The following is a 23830-nucleotide window of genomic DNA, read 5'->3' on the forward strand; positions in this document are numbered from 1 at the left end:
TATTGTGGTTCTCCTAACAGGTTGTAGGATCCTTAAAAACTAGAATAATGTTACAGTTACCTTTATTTCTCCCATAGCATACTTAGGACAGTAAACACTCAGGTGATGAATGAATGTAGGAATCAGATGCTATCTTCTCTACTGCCTATGTCACTTCCTGAAATGCCTACTGTTGTCTCAGACCCAAACCAAGAGCAAGCACCTTGCCTCTAAACTGCTCCCTTTCAGTTTTGCTGTTTATGGCACCACCCTAATCCCTAATCCGTTTCTGAGGATAAAAATCTTGTAATTGTACCTGACTCGTCTGTTTCCTTGACTATCTTGGATCCAAACTATAAATTTCCTTCAGTTCTTTCTGTGAAAGTTTTTGAAATCACCTTTCTTTTAAATTCCTTTATTCCATTCCTATGAGCAATATTCATCAGTGCAATAATTTTTTTTACAACAATCACTACTTATTTAGCATGTAAATTCTGGGCTAAATATTTTGTATATTTTATGTAATTTGAGCTTTAAAATACCCTGTAAAGTAGGTATTCTCATCCTTATTTTATAGAGTAAAAATCAAGCTCTAGTTTAAATACCCTGTCCAAGTTAGTTAAGTGGCAGGTTGGGCATCAAACCCGAATCTGAGGCCAAAACCTTTGAATGAGTTGGGCCCTTTCAAGTTGTATAAAACAAACAAACAAACAAACAAACAAAAAGGGAATTTTAGAAGAGTATTATGAAGATACACAGGAAGTAAATAAGCATAGGAAAATGTTTCATGGAGGTCTATTGTCCATTTCAAAAGCAAAATACAGCCTTGACTGGTGTGGCTCAGTGGATGAGCACCTGCCTGGGCTGTAGACCAGGTCCCCACTTGGGGGCACAACAGAGGTAGTGGATCTGTGTTTCTCTCCCTCCTTTCCCCTCTAAAAATAAATAACATCTTTAAAAAAAAAAACCAGAATACACTGACACTCTAGTGATCCAGTTTCGTTGAGCTCTGACATTTTTTGAGGCCTAAAGCAAGCTTCTTACCTTTCTTCTATTGCTCGTTACAACTGACTTTTCTATTTCTTGGCTTCTGTTACTTCATGATTTCTGCTGCTTTCTGTATTTGGCTTTCTTACTTCTCTCTCACTACTGTAAACAAATGCTTTACTTCAATTAAGGTGATCTCACTGTTCCCAGAACAATTTCTGTCTCTACAACTTTATTACTTTGAACACAAATTCATTCTTTCCAGCTATCAAAAGCCTAAATTTCAAGGCACCTTCATTACTTCTTCCCAACAGTTCCAGTGGATTCTTTAGTGATTACTGTGTGAGAAATCCTCTTGCAGACTCAAGATGAACCCATAAAATGAGCAGGAAATAAACCCTTTGAGATTTGGGGTTGTTCCTTCTTACAACATACTCTAGACTACTGACTGCTACACTGACTTTAGGAAAGTTATTTAGCTTCTCCCAGCTTCACTTTTCTTATCTGTAAAATGGAGATTAAAACAGTATCTATTAAATAAGGTTACTGAATATTAAATAATACTTAAGTGCTTAGGTAAAAGAACGAGGCAGTGCTAATCATAAAAGCAGTACAAAATAGACATTAGTTATTTTTAATTTGTATTACCACCAACTAGCAATTGGTGTGTTAGCAATGACAAATGAACATAAACACTAGTATTATTTGCTTTTTTAATGTTAAGTTTCAAATTACAAATGTTATAAATTATTGTAAATTTAGCTGAAAACCTGGGCATTCCTATTTTGAAGAATATTTTAAGATATTGTTTTATCAAAAAAATGGTTTGGTTAAACTTAGCAGCATTGAAGAAACATCTGCACTTTAGAAATTAACCCACAAGTGTACTGGAGAAAATGCTAAATGGAAAAAAAAAAGTGTAATTAACCAAGGTCTCCTTGAGGTGCCACATCTAGGTCTTTCCTAAATAAAATCGTTTAAAGAAAACATTTCAAACAAGCCAGTTGCTGTCCAATGTATCAAGAATAATGTATCTGATTAACTAAAGTGCAAAACTGACTTAAATGGTGCCTGGCTTATTTTTTAGAAATTGCAACACCCCACTCTTCATTGACTCTTCCTCCAAATGACAATGTGACAAGCTTAATTTTTAAAAAAACAATGCAGTATTTGTGAAGAACTTGACACACGTTGATATTACTAGTCACTCTGGACAGACGCAAAGCTCAGAGCTGCTTAGTTTCACACTTTCCCCCCCTCTCCAGAAGCCAAAGAGCAAATATACCATGAATAATGGCTAAGTTGGAACCTCTTAATGTGGCTCATTGTACGCAACGTATTATTTCCACTGCACGGTATCTAGTTTCTAGTTTCCGGTTTTAGCCATTAGTAGTGACTTGGAGCGCCAAGTCACTTCTCTGCATGTTTTGTTTCCCATAAAATGAAACTGTGGAGGACAACTGAGATCTTTGATCCCAATAACGTCTACTAGGTACCATCAGAAGCTTTTCCTCCGGACTGTGCAGAACAGGCAGGCACGCGGGTTTCTGCTTTCCCCAGAGCCCAGGCCTCGCTTTTCTTGAATCCCAATTACGGCTCTTTCAGGAACTGCAAAAAGCTTCTTTTAACGAAATCCAGCGCTCCTTTGTCCCAGAACATCGCTGGGAGAGAGAGGGTCTCAAGGCCCCAGCTGTTGAGGCGAACGCCTACCCAAAGCATAGTCTGGTGCAGCAGCCCCAGAGCAAGCGCGTGCTCGAGGTTTTCCGGTACCGGGAGGCGCGCGCTCGCCCCGCTACGGTCTCCGTGCAGGTTCAGGATTGAAGGGCGCGAGCCGGGACCGCTGCAGGAAGAAGCGGAGGGCCGTGAGGTCCAGCGGTTCCCGCCGGCGCGGGTGGGGGAAGGGTAGCAGTCACGCCCGGAACTCGGTCGGTAAGGGAGGGGGGCCTGGGGGGGTGAGGCTTCCGGTAGCGCAAAGGGTGTCGGGAGAGGCTTCCCCCAAACCTTCTTCCCTGGCCTCTTGAGGGTCCACCGTTGCCGCGGTTTCGGCTCCCACGATCTGCGTCCGGGCTAAACGGCTACGGCGGCCTCCAGTGCCGTTTCCCTTGTGCCTGACTCTGTCCCTATTCGTTCCCAGGCGCCCGCCCGGGTTCCAGCAGCGGCTGCGGCCATGTTGTGAGGCGGCGGCGTGGGTGTCGGAAGGATGGTTTGGCCGAAGCGGCGGCAACGGCTGCTGGCGGCGGCGGCAGCGGGGGCTCGGGCTCTGTAGAGCCAAGTCCTCTGTGTGTCCGACCGGTACCGCAGCAAGGCCCGTGTCCCTGGACGTTGCCTGTGCTCCGGCGCCGTTGGGGACCGGTTAGGCGACAGCGCCCTCCTCTCTGAGGATACACCGAGGTGGTTCCCCGGTGCTCAAATTCCTGACCACCTTGCTTTCCTTTCCGGACTTGGGCAGTGCTGTCCCCAGAACCCTTCGCCCCACGATTTTTTTCCCAGCCTTGCCCCAAATCTCACAAACGGGTGTTACCTGCCCTCTAGTGCCAACCCCCTACCCCTTCATTTTCTGCACCCTCTACTCGTAGTGCTTCTGGGATCACGCTGAGGGCGGCCTTTTGAAAAATCTTTGTGGAGTAGTGGACCAGAACTGGGGAGTTTTTAGAAGACGGAGCGCAAGAGGTAGGAAGATACGATGGCTTCCTCATCTGGCAACGATGATGATCTGACTATACCCAGAGCTGCTATCAATAAGATGATCAAAGAGACTCTTCCTAATGTCCGGGTGGCCAACGATGCCCGGGAGCTGGTGGTGAACTGCTGCACTGAATTCATTCATCTTATATCTTCTGAAGCCAATGAGATTTGCAACAAATCGGAAAAAAAGACCATCTCGCCAGAGCATGTCATACAAGGTAAGTGTTACGTGTGGGATTTTGTTTAAATGAGGGTCTGGAGACAGCTTGCTAGTCGTTTCACCCGTGCATGTCAAAGCCTTGATGCTTCTCCCGTGATCTGTACTGGGAAATGAAATAACCACGCGGGCATGGAGGCAGCGGATGCCTTAAAAAAATCCCTGTGTAGCATTCTCGTGGTACTTTTAATCCAGCGAGTACAAGTAAGGATTGTAAGCATTTAGGTCAGCTAACATCCCCACAGGTAAAGTGTTAGTAGTCTTAATTTCCCTACAGTCAGGTAAGCCGAAGAAACAAGAATTTTGCCTGGCTAAAGTGGAACCTAGACATGACAAATGAGAAGTCGCTTGCCTACAGTGAAACGTAGACCATGACAACTGAGAAAAGAACCCAGAAGTGCTCCCTTGGAAAATTGAAATTCAGACAGGAACTTCCAGCAGGAGGGGGGACAGCACCCCTTCCTCACCGATCTTTTCACTAATTTAGAGAAAAAGTTGAATTTTGTGAGTATACGAGTAGAAAAATCTTAACATGAATGTGTTCAACGTTATGAAGTTCATTGGTGTTGAAAAAAGAGTATATTTCTTGCCTTAAAAATGGTTTAATGGCCTTGGCCGGGTAGTTCAGTTGTTAGAGGACCCTCCTGGATACAGCAACGTTGCGGGTTCATCCCGGGTCAGGGTACACACACAATACAAGAATCAACCAATGAATGTGTCAATAAGTGAGAAAAAAATAACTGATTACTCTATCTCTCTGTCTTTTTCTGTCTCTGTCTCTGCCCCCTCCCCGTCCCTCCCTCCATCTCTCTTTCCCCTTCTCTCTCTCTCAAATCAATATATTAAGAATGTTTTTAATAAAAATGGTTTAATGGTCCTAGTTACCAAAAGCATTCCAGTTCTATTCTGTAAAAAAAGGGTGGATTTTCTTTTTTTCTTTTCTTTCTTTCTCTTTCTTACTTTCTTTTTCTTTTCCTTCAGTGTAGCTTCCCTTGTTCTATGGAGATACATTTTTAAAGCTTGTATTATCAGATTGTAATAGATTTTTTTTTCATGGAACATTTCCGTGTTCTTTCCTGCTGCCATTACCATTTAGATGTACACACTTAAGCTTTTATTGAACAGCACTTCTGAAAGTTTAAACAATTTCTCCTCTCTTAAAAAGGATTTAGTCCCTTAATAGGGACTTGAAGACCACATTCTGATGATTTGTTTTAGGGATGGGGAGATATGTCCTAGTCATAATGTTTTGGGAAGTGCTTATATATACTCTTAAAAAAAAAGTAGTTTTGTTCTGCTTGAGGTGATAACTTGTCTCTTGTAATAATCCAATTAAAATTTTATCAATTTCTTGATTGCTTTTGAAGAAAAAGTCATGATTAATCTTTATCATTTTGGTAGACAAGTGGATGTCTGCAGACTTAGTTTTATAATTTAACTTTTCAAAGGGTGGCTTTCCTGTTGTTCTGAAGTAGAGAACACATCTGCTCATATTCCCCATATCCAGTATTTTACTGTCAATATTGACAAAAGGATTAAATGATTCACTTTTGTCCTTAATGATGTGTGGAAGGTAGATTTAAAATACACTCTGCCATTTTCGTTTTAGTACGTAAGGAGAAAATAAATCCCTAGGAAAAAGCATATTTGATTTTTAAGCTACTATTTTTTTTCTACTTTTTTGGTATGCTGAATACACTGACAAGTAAGATGAAGGCCAATTTGTCTATTTTTCCTCTTTTGTTTTTATTTTTACACTGTATATGTGATTGTTGTCATCAGTCCTTTACAAGATTATTCAACACAGATAACTATAATTTCCTTTTACAACTCATAAAAAAGAAAAAGGTTCTTCTATCAACATTGCCTTTCTAATGAAAATTGCAAAAAATTTCTAAAGGATCTGCTTAAACATTTGTTTATACCACAGAAGTGAGGATTGTTCCAAACCTAATAACACATTACAATCTGTCGTCTTGGGTAGAGTTTATTCTTTTCTAGGATATATTTAGATTTCTGATTGACATGATGGAATAAAAGTGCAGCTGTAGCAAGCAGTGTGTTAAATGCCTCAACTTGGAGTATGATAAATCCAGTTTACAGGATAAGTCAGGAAGTTCCAGTGAAAAGAGTTTCCTTTGTGTACTGAGTATGATTTATTTTAAAAAATCATGTATTGACCTGTTATAGTCTTATAAATTTATCTTTTCCTTCCCTGTAACACTGACATTGTTTAGTGGATAAGGTACCATTTTTGCCCCAAATCCTCCCCAGTTAGGGGAATAGATTTTATATATTTATAATCTCATATTAGTTCCATATTAATAATTTTAAAGATTTTTTTGGTCTTGAGAGCTTGCATTTTTTTAAAGAAATGTTGAACCCCTGGCTGGTGTGGCTTAGTAGATTGAGTGACAACCTGTGAACTGAAAGGTCACAAAAGGTCACCAGTTTGGTTCCTAGTCAGGGCACATGCCTGGGTTGTGGCCAAGTCCCCAGTTAGGGGCATTGGAAAACAACCCATTCATGTATCTTTTGCCCATTGATTTTTCTCTCCCTCTGTTTCTACCTCCCTTCCATTCTCTCTTAAAAAAAAATAGAATCTTAAAAAAAAAAAGAAATGTTTAATGTGTATACATTTTAGGTGTTTAAAGTGGTTTTACAGACTAACTCTGGAAAGCTAAGTAAATCATGGTAGATATAACATTTTTTATACTTTCTGTCAGCACTGATTATTTGGGAATATAGGGTATATCCAAGTGGAATAATAATATTCATTTTAAAATAGTATGGGGATTTTTTAAAAAAAAATACTCATTTATTTTTAGAGAGGGGGGAAGGGAGGGAGAAAGAGAGACACACACACATGGATGTGAGAGAAATACAGATCAGTTGCCTCTCAGACGCCTGCAATCCAGGCATGTGCACTGACTAGGAATCAACCCCCAGACTTTTCGTCTTGCAGGATGATAATGCCCAACCAACTGAGCCACACTGATCAGGGCTGAAGTTTGGAGATTTAACTAATAAGTTTAATGAGCTAGACTTCGCTTCAGGACATTTCACTTGTTCACTTGCTACTTTGCTTTATCTTGTCAGAGCAAATTAAGCATTTGAATCAGTTATGTAAAATTCAAGTTAAAGCTGAAGTTAATTTTATTGCCAGTAAATCTGTGAAATGCTGTAACTATAAAGTTAAATTTAAATAATTTTTCTGAATGTCTTGCTTATTTCAAGTTTTAGAAAATAGACTTCATAGTGATGATCACAGATACACAAATAGCAGGAGTTCTAAAGTGTTCCGTTTATTCCATTGCTGGTTTCAATGAACACATCTTCTTCAATGAATTTTAACATGTTCTGTTACATTATGGAAGACACTATTGACATTGAGAGTGAAGAGCTGCAAGTTCTGCAACTGGAAAGTCTTTTACCTTAGGCATATCTGTTAAATGTTTCCCCATTTGTGTATGAATAATACTTAATGGTTTCAGGTATAACTTGCAATTTACTGAGAGTCAGTCAGGGTTGAGAACCTTACAGGAAATATGTTACAATGATTAATAATTTTTTCAAAAGATTTTATTTGTTTACCTTTAGAGAAAGGGGAAGGGAGGGAGAGAGGGAGAGAAACATCAGTGTGCAAGACATATCATTTGCCCCCAACCGGGAACCTGTCCCTCAACCCAGGCATGTGCCCCAACTGGGAATTGAACCCACAGTTGAACTAGCAACCCTTCAGTTCACAGGCCAGCAATCAGTCCACTGACACACACCAACCAGGGCATAAATAATAATTTTAAAAATTCATATAGTGTTTCTGATTAAAATACAAAGGTGAAAGTCTGTTATATTTAACCTTAAAGTGTAAACAGGAATATTTTAAGTGGTATTATTTTCTTTCTGCACATTTAACTTCTTGGTACATTTTTTTCACATTTATGAGAATAGTAACTGAAAGTAGTGAAAGTTTGAAAAAGTCTTTGAGAATTGCTTCTTCAGCAATTGAGTTACTCCAAGCTATCTATGTTGAGTCCCTTTTTAAAAATTCTAGTTCCTCTCATACTGATATTTTTGTAAAATACAATAAAAATGATCACTAGAAAAATAAAAGGTATAAATAAATGTTTATATTTTCTGTTGTTACATTCAATAGACATAAAATTACTCTGTCAAATTGCAATATAAAGGTTTTTTCCCCTTTATTGAGATATAAGTGACATATGACAATGTGTAAGTGTAGGTTGTATAACATAATGATTATATATTCTTAGGTTGTATAATGTGAAATGATTCCACAATAAGGCTAGTTAACACATCCATCACTCATATAGTTGCAGTTTTGCTGTGAAGTTTCTTAAATGCTTACTTTGATTTTCCATACTTTACTTATCACAGAACATTACAAGCAATTCTGGCATAAGTCTATGGACTACACTTTAAGTAGCTTTGCTGTAGCCTAAACCACAGTCTGTTTTGGAAAGTGGATGTGAAGTAGTTTTGAAATCAGAGGATCTGAGTGATTGCAGAGTTATGGTAATAATGAGAATGAGAATGAGACTGTATTCCTTAAATAATCATCCATACTGATATTTTTTCCTGAGAGACACATGTAATTTGCACCATACAGTTTATCACATAATCAGGACTTTTTCAAGTTAGGATTTTACTATTTTTCTTAAAATTGATGTATCTTTTGTTTTTTTTCTGTTACTCAACAATTGCTTTTGGATACTACTATGTACTTGGCACTGTGCTAGGTGCAGGTAAGGGTGTAAAGATGAGTGATGTTTGATTCCGGCTCTGCTGTCAGTCTCTCATTGTCCCAAATTTCCAGGAGTAGTGATACCATAGAGGACATGGTTCTTAAGGGTCTTCAGAAACCTTGCCAGGCTAATAAGCCAAAAAGTCACTCTGGCCTACATCCTTTTAATGTTTGTTTTAAATATTTTATTTATCTACTTTTGGAGCAAGGGGAAGGGAGGGGGAAAGAGAGGGAGAGAAACATCAATGTGTGACAGATACATCCATCTGTTGCCTCTTGCATACCCTCAATGGAGGTCTGGCCTTCAACCCAGGTATGTGTCCTGATTGGGAATTGAACCAGCGGCCTTTGGGTTCATGGTCCAGTGCTCAGTCCACTGAGCCACACCATCCAAGGCCCTTTTAACGTGTTTTGAGTGAACTATATCGCACGCCTCCCTTTCCAACATACAAACCAACTAAAATTGAGAAATTACAGAATGTTATTTTATATTTTTTTAATGAAAAATGCATTATGTTTTGAAGTATAAAGTTCATAAACCAAATTCTTGTAACAAAACCTTTCAGGATTACATCATTTTTGCACAATAAGATAAGCCTGTATTACAATTATTATTGCTGGTGGAAGTTGTTTTTTTTCCCTCCAAGTGGGTATCTTGTTAACATCTCTCTTTCAAATTGAAAGGAGTGCTAAGTAATTTTTTCCCATAATATACCATGCATTTTTGTGGGTATAGTTTTAAGATAAATGGCAGAGGTAGCAGCCAGAACCTCTGAGGAACAAGTAATGTGTGTGTTTTATCCACAACTTTTTAAAAAATTATTTTTCTTTTTTGGCTTTTACTCTGAGGTCCTTAGAGCCAGAGCCATGAACAATTCATAAAGTCCTTTTGTACATATTAGGAAAAAGGCACTCCTTCCTTAAAAACTTTGACTACCATCTGCCAGAAAAAGCACATATTTTAACATACAAATTATAACATTATATTGTAAACATACAAATCTATGATGTTTACAGTATGAATGGCCTTCCTTAGATATGGTACTGTTGTGCATTAAATAATCTGCATGAAAATAAACAGTGACCCTTCTTAAGAGCCATTTCCTTTATCCTTTAAGATTCTCCTTTGTGTAAAATGGGAATGATTACTATTACATGGTAAGAAATGATGTAATATATCTCCCTGTTTAGAAGTTACTATATCCAGTTATTAATATGTTAGCCAAAGTGTATTTGAAATTTGTATTAAAATCAATTTAGTTTTTTAATTTAAATTTATGGCTGCTCCTGTTAAATCATTTTATTAAGAATACAGTACTTGTATATAGCAGGTCATTGCATAATATTAAATATTAACCTTGGATTTACTTGCATTTTTTTTTTTGAAAGCAGTGCTCTTTAAATGTTTTTAAAGGTGAATTTTTAATTTTTATTAAAGAACATCCTTATGCTTAAAGGTAGTTTGGAATGAATTTTTAAAAATATTTAGTCTACCTAGCTGGCGTAGCTCAGTGGATTGAGGGCGGGCTGCAAACCAAAGCATCGCAGGTTCGATTCCCAGTCAGGACACATGCCTGGGTTGTAGGCCACGCCCCCCAGCAACCGCACATTGATGTTTCTCTCTCTTTCTCCCTCCCTTCCCTCTCTAAAGATAAATAAATAAAATCTTTAAAAAAATATTTACTCTAGTAATTCATAACATTTCAAAGAGGTGTCTGTCCATTGTGTTCATTTGTTAATTTTGTAAGTTTAATATTTTATATTTTAAATATACTTGTTCAACATGAATTTAGGTGCATAATGCATAACTATATGTGTACTTAGGTCCTGTATCCTTATGAGTAAGGGAAAAATAAATATGAATAATACATAGTCTAAGTCAGTTAAGCTACTCCTATGTACTAGACACTGTATTAAATGCCTTAAATTAATTACTTATTGGTTCCTGTGACCCTAGAACTAATACAAATATAATAATGAATATTTTATTTTGTTCCCTCTGTGGGCTACTCTCTGTTATAAGCTCCTTATTTATATTAATTTATTCTTCATAAATTGGCAACCTGATCTGCTGAGATACAGGTACTGTTACTCTTATTTTACAGGCAAAGGTGAAGGAACTTTTGTAGGGTCACACAGCTAATATGAGGTAGAGCTGGGGGTCAGTCCCTGGCAGCCTTCTGGCCTGTATGCTTAACAGTCACTCCACTGTTTCTGGTTGTAGGAAGATACTATGGAATAAGTGCTGTCCTCATTTTAGAGATGGAAAACTGAAACTTAGAGATGTTAAGCAACATAACCAAGGTCCTACAGTACAAATGCAGTGACAACAAAGCTTGAAATTCTACATCTATCTGATTTTAAAAAGGGGAAATTACTTCCGTCTAGGAGGATCAAGCAAGCTTAATTTGAAGATGGAATTTGATCTGGGCCTTGAACGCATTACTGTCAGCACAAATGTGGGAAACTGGTGCCTGCTGGAAAACACTGAGCCGGCAGATTTAGTAGAAGTATGCAGGGATTTAATAATGGCAGACATAAAGCTGGAAAGGTTGGTAGGCTAGATCCTGAGGGACTTTGGTAGAGGGCTAAGGAAGTAAGATTTTCTGTAGAATGTGACAGGAAATCCACACCATTTGCTTGGTTTCTTTTGGTATTGTCTCCAGTCAATATTTTTGAAAATACACTATAATCCTTGTGCCTTTAAAAAAGAAAAAAAAAAACCATTTGTATCTATCAATAACACTTAAAAAATAGTCAGTCTGTTAATTCAAGTTAAAAAATGCAGGCTTCCTGACCTTCACTTAATTTCCCACTATACCCCAACCTCCTTCAGGCCAAGAATTATACAGTGGTTAATTTGATATACATTATCAGAATAACGCATTACTGAAGTTTTCTGGGTGGCAAGGTGGGGTCAGTGGGTTAACTTCATTAAAATTCAAATAATAGTACTCTACTTTGGGGCATCGGATTCTTTCTTTTTTTTTTTTTCTTTTTTTTAAATATATTTTATTGATTATGCTATTACAGTTGTCCCATTTCCCCCCTTCTCTTCCCTCCTCCCGTACCCCCCTCCCACCCACATTTCCCCCCTTTAGTTCATGTCCATATGTCATACTTATGAGTTCTTTAGTTTCTACATTTCCCGTATTATTCTTGCCCTCCCCCTATCTATTTTCAACCTACATTCTATGCTACTTATTCTCTATACCTTTTCCCTCTCTCTCCTCCTCCCACCCCCCTGCTGCTAACCCTCCATGTGCCCTCCATTTCTGTGGTTCTGTTCCTGTTCTAATTGTTTACTTCGTTTCTATTGGTTTTGCTTTAGGTGTGGTTGTTAATATTTGTGAGTTTGCTGTCCTTTTACTATACATGTCTTTTCTTTATCTTCTTTTCTTAGATAAGTCCCTTTAGCATTTCATCAAATAAGGGCTTGGTGATGATGAACTCCTTTAACTTGACCTTATCTGAGAAGCACTTTATCTGCCCTTCCATTCTAAATGAGAGCTTTGCTGGATAGAGCAATCTGGGATGTAGGTCCTTGTCTTTCATGACTTGGAATATTTCTTTCCAGCCCCTTCTTGCCTGTAAGGTCTCTTTGGAGAAATCAGCTGACAGTCTGATGGGAACTCCTTTGTAGGTGACTGTCCCCTTACCTCTTGCTGCTTCTAGGATTCTCTCCTTCGTTTTTACCTTGGCTAATGTAATTATGATGTGCCTTGGTGTGTTTCTTCTTGGGTCCAACTTCTTTGGGGCTCTCTGAGCTTCTTGGATTTCTTGGAAGACTGTTCCCTTTGCCAGATTGGGGAAGTTCTCCTTTATTATTTGTTCAAATAACTTTTCCACTTGTTGCTCCTCCCCTTCTGGTACCCCTATAATTCGGATATTGGAACGTTTAAAGGTGTCCTCGATGCTCTTAAGCTTTTCCTCGATTTTTTTAAATTCTTATTTCATCATGCTTTCCTGCTTGGTTGATTCTATCTTCCTTCTGGTCCACTGTATTGTTTTGAGACTCATATTCCTTCCTTTCACTATTGGCTCTCCTCCGCGTATCTTCCTGCATCTCTTTTATGGTGACCTGCATCCTTTCATCTAATTTGCGCCCAAAGTCAACCAATTCCGTGAGCTTTCTGATCACCAGTGTTTTGAACTGTGCATCTGATAGATTGGCTATTTCTTAGTCGCTCAAAAGGATGAGTCCTGGGGGACTGATCTGCTCTGTTGAAAACATATTTTCCCCCTGTCTGTCCTTTTTTTTTTTTTTTTCAGTCTGGTCACTCTTGTTACAGTGGGGGGCGGAGCCTTAGGTGTTCACCGGGGCTGGGCACCCCAGTCGCTAGATTGTGACGTTATATGTGGGGGCGGGGCGGGGGTGGGGCGGGAGCGGGGCGGGAGCAGGGCGGGAGAAAACAATGGCGATAGTTCCGTTCTCCTGGACTCAGATCCTTGTCGGGGCTTCCGGGCTGCGAGTTCTGCCCTGGTCCACAATCGCTGCCCCTCTGGGTCTGCCCGCAGCAGCTTGAGTACTCAGGGATCACCGCTGCGTTCTTGCGCCCCAGATGGCTGTCGCCCGATTTCACGCCAAACTTTTCCCGACCTCCGCGCGCGCCGCCAACCCGAGCCAGCCCCGTGCCCGCCCAGCTCATTGTCTCCTACCAGTCCGGTTGAACGCGTCTACTTCAACTTCTTGGCTGCCCGACTTCCATTCAGATAAATCCTCTGCCAGATCTGGGTGTTATTCTGATTGTAAATTATTGTTGTAAATTATTGTTTTTCTAATCTTGGTTGTACGAGGAGGTACGGTGCGTCCACCTATTCCTCCATCTTGCCGGAAGTCGGATTATTTCTAAAGAAGATTAAACTAGTTTAACATTTGAAGGGAAGTTGAAATCATTAATGTCTTTTAAAAAAAGACTTTATTTATTTATTTTTAGAGAGAGAGGGAGGGAGGGAGAAAGAGAGGGAGAGAAACATCGATGTGCCAGAGACACATTGATAGGTTGCCTCTTGCCCACCCCCAACTGGGGACCTGACCTGCGACCCTAGCCTGCATGTACCCTTACTAGGAATTGAACCAACAACCTTTTGGTTCACAGGCTGGCACTGAGTCCACAGCAGCCACACCAGCCACACCAGCCAGGGCTTAACGTCTTAAAACCACAGCTTACGGTGGGAATGTGGGTTTGTAAAGGTATATTTGGTATTCTCCCTGAAGAACAAATCCCTGAAGTTAGAATTTAGGGCATCTTTACTGAGGGCAGTCTGGTTCATCATAATTGTTAAAAGATGACAAGAACTGATGAACTAAATTAAGTTCACTTACTGTGTTTCTCACTATCTCTATTTCATCATTGGCTCAGAAAACAAAAATATGCCTTTAGGATCTTAGTTCCACATATGGGACTATACAATATAATTTTAAATACCACGAGCCAAAAGGAAATTTTATGCCTTGTTTTTCTCAATTATATAAAGCATTTAAAGAGTGAATTTTCTTGTAAAACTTTTTTTAAATGTAAAAATTTTTTATTAACATGTCTTCGATCCTTACAATTGTCCTTTATCCCAGTTTTTCTGCCACAACACTTGAAATGTTTTATTAGTGTTTCCTGTTAAGTTTTATTTTTCAAGAGAAACTTGTTGGCTGAATATAAGTGCTGAATTTCCTAAGTTATTTCCACCAATATTTCTTAACTTGGCAGTTTGAGTGTCTTTGCTAAAAATAGTTTCTGTTGGTATATTGGACAAAAGAACTTATCTATTCTTTCATGCTATCCTCTTGAAATTTAGAACATGTGTTACCAAAGCTTTCTTTTTCTAAGCCAAAAGGCACAATATGTGTTATTAACAAATATATTCCAAATATTTGCTTTCTTTCTGTTCTTTGAGAAAGTGATTGACTTAATGATGTTTGATTTACTATGAGTGGCATAGGGAAAGTGTTTTCTTACTAAAATTACGTGTTCTTACATTAGACTTTTTTTTCCTCACAGGAAGTGGAAGTTTTGGTTTTTTAAAAATTAGAAAGAAAGGGAAAATGAAGGAGGCTTGTGACTTGAATTGTTTCTTAAGTTTTAACTAATTTCCAATCTCATATTAAGAATGTTAATAAAATATTTTATCATAGCCATCCTGATAATTGCTATGCAACTAAAAATAGGTAAAATTATTGGAAAACAACAATCTCCTCAAAAAAATCCACAAAAACTTAAAATGCCATATGTAGAGGATAAGTTATGTTCTATCATTCTTTCATGTTTTCATATTTTCATTTCCCTAGCCCTAGAGAGTTTGGGCTTTGGCTCTTATATTAGTGAAGTAAAAGAAGTTTTACAAGAATGCAAGACTGTAGCATTAAAAAGAAGAAAGGCCAGTTCTCGTTTGGAAAACCTTGGCATTCCTGAAGAAGAGTTATTGAGGCAGCAACAGGAATTATTTGCAAAAGTAAGTGATGCATTTTAAATTATTTTCATCTGAATCTTACCCTGTTTGCTAATAGAAATGACTGGTTTCTTAAATGATTTCCTAAATCAACATACCCCAGAAGATTTTTTTTCTGTGGCTGATTATTTGATCACAGAGTCTGATGTTTAGAGATGGCCAGTTTGATTCTATTAGGACAGTTATTTACTTCATGTAAAAGTAAACATTTATAGCAATTTGTTTTCTAAGGAGAATAACTACTGAGTAAATAACTACTGAGATTTTACTTTGATTTTTTTTCCAGACAGAATGATTATTTACAAGAATGAAAAGTAAACCTAAATACTCTTAAGATTCAAAATGATGGGTTGGTAATAGTATAGGAAATGGAGAAGCCTAAGAACTCACATGTATGACACGTGAACTAAGGGGGGGGAATGCTGTTGGGGGGTGAAGTGCAAGGCAGAGGGGAATAAGAGGGGGGAAATGGGACAACTGTAATAGCGTAATCAGTAAAATATACTTTAAAAAAGAAAATGATGGGTTGGTGAGAAAATACTCTGTCAAAATTTATGATGAATGGCGTATAAGGAAAATCTGATTACCATCTACTTTACATCTACCATGTACTTAAATTAGGTCTTTAATACACCTTTAAAACACTCTAATCTTAAAATATTTTTGAAGGGCCAATGGAGCAGAGAAAGGGAGAAAACTTTTTCTTACTTTATATAGTTCTGTCAAGGATTAGTATCAAAGTACTGATATTCCCCCTATTTAAAAAAAAAAAACAAAAAACAAGGAAGAAAGTGAGGCAGTTTTTCCCCTCTACTAAGATCTGGCCTCTCATTTGAAATTGAAAAACAATTTTGGGTTGAATAGAAATAAGATTTCCTACCAATTACTGTAAGTTACTATTAGAACTGGGAAGTGTCATTTTAGGTAATCTATTCCAGATTAGCACCATAATAAGAAAATAAAGGCTTATTAACATTTATTGAGTTCTAACCATGTGTTAATTATGTTACCAAGTAATTTAATTATTGTTTTATTTAATCTTCACAACAAACTATGAGATAACCTATGAATGTACTCGGTAAAGTCTCTAAGTCTGGGGCAGTTGTGAACACATGCAAACAGTGTTATAACCCATATGAATATAAAGTAGCAAAGAAGGAGCAATGATTTTTTTTAAACCCTTAATGAGTATCATTTATTGATTCTTTACTATTGCAAATCACTTAGAGGGTACTAAATTAAATATTTGATGAAAGGAAAAAGATGCTCTGTTAGATACTTAACATATTTGCAGAGGGTTGTTTGGTTTTTTTTTTTAATCCTCACCCAAAGATATGTTTGTTTATTTATTTTGTTTTTCAGAGAGAGAGAAAGGTGGCGGGAAGAGGGGCATGGGGGAAGGAAAGTGACAGACAGACAGACAGACAGACATCAATCGGTTGCCTCCTGTATGTGCCCCTACTGGGGATTGAACCTGCAACCTTTTGGTGTACTCAGGACAACACTCCAACTGAGCCACCTGGTCAGGGCACTTTGTAGAGTTTTTATGTGTAATATAAATTTTATTATATCTATTTATACATTAAGAAATAGACTCAGAGATGGAGCAACTTGCATGAGATTATTCATTCATTTGTTCTACAGATATTTATACCAGAGTCCTCACCATTTAGCAGACATAGTGCTAAGTGCGAGGCTTACAGCATCATACAAAAGAGACATAGTTCCTGCCATTACGGAGCTTAGTTTACTAAGAAGGATTGAGTTAAACAAATAAAATGGGGAAGTTCATATAGTTTGGAAGTGTTAAAGTCTTGATTCAAACTCATATTTTCTGACTCCAAAACCTGTGCTCTTTCTACAATACCATGCTAATTCTCTAGTTACCATTTTTATCTATTTAAATTTATTTTGGAATTTTTAAGTGGATCATGCTTTATCCTTTCCAGGGCAAAAAAGATGAATGAAAGAAATAATTGACTGCCTGACAAATTTATCTTCACTCTCTCTCCTTGTCATCTGCTTTTTAGTTCCCTCTCCTTGTGACTCTTTTTTCTTGCCCTGATCTATGTGTGAAGATTCTTTGGTCTAGTGAAGAAAATTAGCAGAGGTAAAATTTTAGCAGCTGCCTAGTACTTCTTCTATAGAGCACAAAGTACTTAAGTCCTAAATCTGAAAGGAACTAACAAGTAAATACAGCATCTTTTCATCACTTTTATTTCATGTCTTCTTTTAGACTTTATTTTAAATACATAATAGTAGCCTTATTTGAGGCTGTCTTTCACTGCTAACAGCAATTATTTGGAAAGGGGGAAACATTAAAAATCAAGATAGAAGTTAACTATAAATTATAAATGAGGCATTTTAGTATGTGAAAGTAAGAATCTTAAAAGAATAAAAACTTACAACAGAAGACATGAATTAGGAAGTATATGCCTTCTTACCTCTTGCATTCACGTTTCAGAAAGAAAATACTTGGGATGGACTGGGTAAGAGGCAGGAGGGGAAAAGGAAATTGGAATTAATACTATTGAAAACTTTAATTTGTGGAAATGAATATAAATAAAATTTATCAGTCAACAATGATTTTGAGGGCATAGGAATGCTTTCATGTTTGGAGAGAAAAGTATGGAAGATGATATGGGGCCATGGTACCTAAAAGTCAGTTAGATTTTAAATATAACCAGCACATGCCTTTGCAGATCATTGAATAAACTGTGAGATTATGCACCTTTGCAATAAAACCTATGGAGAGACTTGGTATTATTTGAGTTTTTTCTGTGCTACAAAATTATATGTATTTAAAATTGATTAGGCCACAAAATAGGTATTCTTAAGTTGATAAATTCATATATTTATTTTGCCCTACAATTTTCTTATGAACTCCTAAAATGTTTTTTGTGAGGCACTCTTAGTCTATTTTGAACTCTGGGCATTCCTGTCATAAAAGTAAATATGCCTGTGTGTTAGAATAACTATTTTCCATATTTCTTCATAAAAATGGGAAAAGTAGTTATTAGAGACAATGTATGGTTTGTAATTTCCTGAACAAAAGAAGTTTTTCTGGGGGAGGTATAATACAGGTACACTAACAACTGTAATATGAGGCTGACTGCTTTCATGAGGAAGATATAAAAAGAACCCAAGTACAGAGACGTCATATTCAATTTTGATGGTTATGGGTGTGTGCCAGTTACTAAGCCATTGTCTCAGCCTGAAACCCACCTTTCTAAGCTCCAGTTTGTGACAGGGCCCAGTACTCCCCGAACCACATTTCCTCCTTTCTAGCTGACTACTGTTAGACTCTACTGCCAGAAGTGGAGCTCTGAGGGAGGTTGCCAGGCTGGAGGAGGAAGGCAGCACTTGGACTTCTTTCTTTTACTTCCTGTTAATTTTGAGTTCCTTTGAGCAAGCTAGCAATCCTGACTGCATCAGTTTTTTTCCTGCAGCAGGAATTGAATATAGTTTACAGATCCTCTAATACATACAGAACCAGCCTGAACATTCATCTCCTTCTTCAAGGATGTGACTCTCAAACTTTGGGGCTCTCCTCTAAGCTCAGAAATTCTAGTACCAGTCAATCTATGCCCCTTTTTCAGAGGTCTGGATTTTAGTTCCATGGGTTGCTCCTCTAAGCTCCTCAGTTTTAAGAATTCCAGGCTTTTCCCTTATCCCTCTGTTTGAGGGTTGGTGGCTGCTCTCTCTAGTTGCCACCTGAATGATACTTTTGTGTTTTTTCCTTGCCTTTTCACTTACCTAGTTAACAACTTTATACTTGGTTAACAAATATTATATTTTTCTGTTTTCCTACCTAGTGTTACTTCTATCTCCTGATTAGACTACCCAAATATTACTGGGAGGAATCAGGAAAAAACTTAATGGAAAAATAATATTTTGGTTTGATCTGAAGAAAGAGTGGAATTTTAGTAAGTGAAAATCAGGAAATTTCAAATAGAATGAATATCAGCATGAGTAAAGGTAGCAAAAATGTGAGGGATGGTGTATGTTTGGGAAACATTTTATGTTCTAGATTTTTTTTTTAAGGACAAGGTACATGGTACAAAAAAAGATTAGAGCAATAGATTAGAGTAGGCAGTAATTTGCAGTACCTTGAACTACAGGCTGAGAAATTTAGACTTAAATGGTAACAATTACCAGTAAGTGATTTTTAAAAGTACCATTTTATTCAGACCATAAAACACACCTAGGTTTTATTTGTTTATTTTGTTTTCCCTTGTTAAATATTTTATTTATTTATTTTTAGAAAGGGGAAGGGAAGGAGAAAGGGAGAGAAACATCCATGTGCGGTTGCCTCTCCCATGCCCGCCACTGGGGGCCTGTCCTGGCCTGCAACCCAGGCATGTGCCCTGACTGGAAATCTAACAGGTGATCCCTTGGTTTTCAGGCTGGTGCTCAATCCACTGAGCCACACCAGCCAGGGCAAGATGTACCTAGGTTTTAGAGGAGGAAAATAGGAAAAAAATTTTTGAAGCAAAAAATGTGGTAAAATATTTAGTAACATAAATGACATAGTAGTTCACCAATATAAGTGTAAACAGAACTCAACAGCAGTATTAACAACCATTATTTCTCCCAAATTTGGGGAGGGGTGCATCTTATAGTCTGAAAAATATGGTATAATAATGACCTGATTAAAATTCTCCTCTAAGAATATTTGGATAATAAATTCATAACAGATTATTAAGAAAAGTTAGGCGTGTAGAGCTGACACTGTGCATCATGGTTTTTTCACAAATCATTCACTCAGAAAATACTGGGGGCCTATGTATTGGGAATACAGTAATGAATATGAAAACAGTTTCTGTTCTCAAGTCTAGTGGAGAAAAAAGATAATATACTTAGATAATTAGAGAACAAACTATGGAAATGCATAGGGAATTATGGCATATGGGAAATAGAGCAAGAAAGCCTGATTTGTGTTTTAATTGATGACTAGGAATCAGTCATGCATAAAGGAGGGTATGGTCCCCGCTTAAGGAACAATTGTGATAAAAGTCAGAGAGGGAGAAATAGCATTGTTTTGATAGCTTTTAATGGGAAATTATATGATCTTTTCAAGAACATTTATTTTTTCCCTTTTTCCCTTGATGGGGTTTTTCTGCTAGTGGATGAAAATAAATTGGGAAGAGTCTCATCTGTTGTTGACAGTGCATGTAAATTGAGAAGGAATATTATCTGTTGCCACAGTGCATGTACTGCATATGTATGCATCTTGGTTTCTAAATTCCTGTGGCTTTTATAGAGCAGGGGTATCAAACTCATTTTCACAGGGGGCCACATCAGCCTCATGGTTGCCTTCAAAGGGCCAAATTGTAATCTCAACTCCCTAACAGTTAAGGAGTAGTTACATTTATACAGTCCTAAAATTATTTTGGCCCTTTGAAGGCAACCGTGAGGCTGATGTGGCCCCCTGTAAAAATGAGTTTGATTACCCCTGTTATAGAGGATATATATATCAAATGAATGGATTTTAACTATCCCATTTAAATTCAGTACTTGGTCAGTATCTTTTCATTAATGTGTATATGGGAATGTGTGTGAGAGTTGTGCACATATGTGTACTTAGGAAGGAAGGAGACAGAAAGAGATGTATGTTTACAGAGATGTATATATCACTAGCTGTGATAGAAACTCTAAAGAAATATCAAGATAGCTATTGCATTTATGTATTGTATTTTTCCCTAAGAGTTAGGGGTACTGTACTAGAGAGCTTCAAAACTATCAAAACAATTGTGGATTGAAAAGTGTTTACATCAAAATCATAAGTTGAGAGGACAGAAGAATCAAGTGAAACAAAAGGGAGAGAGAAACACAGGTAAAGGAACCAAAGAGAGAATATTGTGATTTTTCTCTCAACTTTTTCAGCCTCTCTAGTTAAACCAAAGGTTATAAATTATGTGACATAAAGGGGGACTATCTATAAGAGAATCAGTGTCATGGAGTTCCTTCTGTTCTTCAGATGTACAGCATTATACAGAATAGGGCAAATGTAGGTTTATAGTTCATATGGAAAATAATACCATAATTAATAAATAATACAATAATAAACTCAGTTTTATATACTCACAACTGTACACCTTTTGGGCTACCCTGTATAAGTAGTTGGGAAATATCCAGATTTGATGACTCCGTCTGCAATTGACTTAATCTGCATTTAAGCAAAGTGTGTATGTTGTAGGCTTTTAAAAAATTATTTGTTTTTATGTTTTTGGTGTTTAGGCCAGACAGCAACAAGCAGAACTGGCCCAGCAAGAATGGCTTCAAATGCAGTTGGCTGCCCAACAAGCACAGCTTGCTGCTGCCTCAGCCAGTGCATCTAACCAGGCAGGATCTTCTCAGGATGAAGAAGATGATGATGATATCTGAAATTCACCAGCTGAGGTTTTGTTTCCTCTATAAATGTTTCTCTCTGCACAAGAAAACAGTGAAAGAAATGCTTATCTGTAATTTTGTATGCATCTTGGTGGACTCACCACTGGTATTCTAGAGATGTCTGCTGTTAACTTTCATCTATTGTGTGCTATTCATGTAAAAATTGTCTCTTTGAGCTGTTGAAAATTTAGGCTCAGTATAATATCAATTTTGAATTTTTAATGGTGTTTATGAGATTTTAGATAGCAGTGAGTCCTTTATTGATCAGTAAACAGTGTTAAAGGAAACTTCAAGTTTATAAAAATATAGTGAAATTTATACAGAAATTCTAAATCTACATTTTTCATTTCCTCTGCCCTTTTAACTAAACTAAAAATTGGGAATTTTAAATTATTGGGTTGGGGGTGCTGTGCAATGCAATAGACATTAGATCAGATTGATGAAAAAAAAACAAAGACTTCAATTCTATAATAGCTGACTTTTTTGTCTTTTAAAATGAGTATATCTACAGGCTATATATATACACACACACACATACACATGTATGTGTGTGTGTGTATATATATATATACAGCGACACATATACACTCAGATAAATATACTTGTTTGAAAAAATTTCAAAACGACATTCAGAAACAGGAAGGGGTATATTCTATACTAGTTGTATAAATTTGGTGGGTTATAGTTTCAATTTTGTTTTTGTTTTATGTAGAGATAAAAACTACTGTTTTATTATGGCTTAATTCATCTTGAGCTAAACTATCACATTTCAAAGACTGTCCAGTTTTGAGGACTGTCATGATTCTTACTATTTCACTCCAATAATTGTCAATAGTATTACTTGCTTAGTCTATTCATGTTTATTGGAACTTGTGAAACAATTGCCTAGGTTCCATCAGTTTAACTGAGGTTAATGAATATTCAAACCTTTGGTGGAGGAAAGGAATGGAAGTTAATGAGCATGCTTGCTATAAAAGAGGGATTTTTTTTGTAATTTAACTTATAGTTTACTTATTGTTTGTTTTTAGCATTACTCTTACATTTTCTTGACTAGATGTCCTGCAGTGTCCAATGCTTCCTTTGAAATGGCATCATTGTCTCCATCATAGAGCGATAGCTTTAAAAAAATAATTTGTTTTGTTTTAAAAGGCATGTAATAACTAATCAGTCCTATATGAAACAAAAAGTACTTTCAACCTGCTCATTAAAAGGGAGGAAGCTTTAATTTGGTTCTAATAAAGTATGGTAGTGATTTTTATAGGAATCCAGTGTGTTGAAGAAATGGCATCTTGTTTGTATTTTGGAAACAGAATGAAAAAGCCACTTAAGATAGTATGACGTAATCTCAATTTCTTTGTCAGTTGCCAAATCATTTAAATTTCTATATTCACCAAGCCCAAGGATAGTTTGTGGCTGCCAGGATTCTAATTTTAATTGGAGAGCTAAGTAAAGTTTACAAGTATTAGATTTCTTAACAATCATATTTTGCAGTTTTAGAAAAAGTGAAATACTGTTATACGTTTATTAAATACTGTTTCCTCATGCCAGCAAAAGGTTAATTTTGCTGAATGTTTTTAAGTTGAAGTTAATATTCTATCTATGAAGTGTTTTGGACAAGATAGAAGGGATCTTTTTTTTTTTTTTTTAAAGTTTAAGCACCAAAGGTAGTCTAGTCTGAGAAACAATAAGTTAATGAGTGTTGGCTTTTCTAATTTGTACTGTAACATCCTTATACTTGCTATTTTAAGTATATCTGTTTCTTAAGTAAACAACCTAGATATTTTTCCATACCTTTTTTTTTTCTGATGCAGAGTTCAGGTTAATTAATATTTTACTGCATCTGATAATGTATTATATGTTTGAAGCCTAGTGACTTTGCATTTGGACATTCTTGTGATTTCATATGCTGTATTCTTCAAGCAATAAAATTCTGATGTGTTTTATACATTGTTTTTATATTTAATGATCTATATAGATTAATGGCAGGTTTCTGTTACTAACATTTTTGCTAGTTTCAGGAATCTTAAGCCCAAAAGACATTTTGATCATTTGCTATGTAGTACCTGACTTTCTCCTTTGTTTACTGTTATTTTAGAAAATGGGGTTTTACTTGTATTTTGGTAATTTACAGTCCTAAGGGCCAGGTATAACAAAGCTAATTAAGCAGTGTTTTACTGTTAGCTTGGTTTTTTTAGCATTTAAAGTCACTAACTTGTCTGTTGATATTTTTTAATCATTTAGAGAGTGAAATAGATCTTTAGCATTGAGAAATAAAGTTATTTTTCAGTGAGTGTTTTTCCCACCTTTTTAAATATATATCTGTCTTTTTTAGCAGACTGTCAGATTGTTAAGTGTTGAAA

The 23830-nt window shown here is 36.9% G+C and overlaps 1 protein-coding gene across 1 annotated transcript; it reads left to right on the forward strand.

The window, feature by feature from the left end:
* The first annotated feature begins 2972 nt into the window (after positions 1-2972).
* Positions 2973-23415, forward strand: DR1 (down-regulator of transcription 1). The gene is made up of 3 exons (XM_028513160.2): positions 2973-3869; positions 14917-15080; positions 21318-23415. The coding sequence occupies exons 1-3, from the start codon at positions 3650-3652 to the stop codon at positions 21462-21464; spliced, it is 531 nt and encodes a 176-aa protein (XP_028368961.1). The 5' UTR covers positions 2973-3649; the 3' UTR covers positions 21465-23415.
* The last annotated feature ends 415 nt before the right edge of the window (positions 23416-23830 follow it).

Source organism: Phyllostomus discolor, chromosome 5, assembly GCF_004126475.2.
Source record: "Phyllostomus discolor isolate MPI-MPIP mPhyDis1 chromosome 5, mPhyDis1.pri.v3, whole genome shotgun sequence".
NCBI classification, from domain to species: Eukaryota; Metazoa; Chordata; class Mammalia; order Chiroptera; family Phyllostomidae; genus Phyllostomus; species Phyllostomus discolor.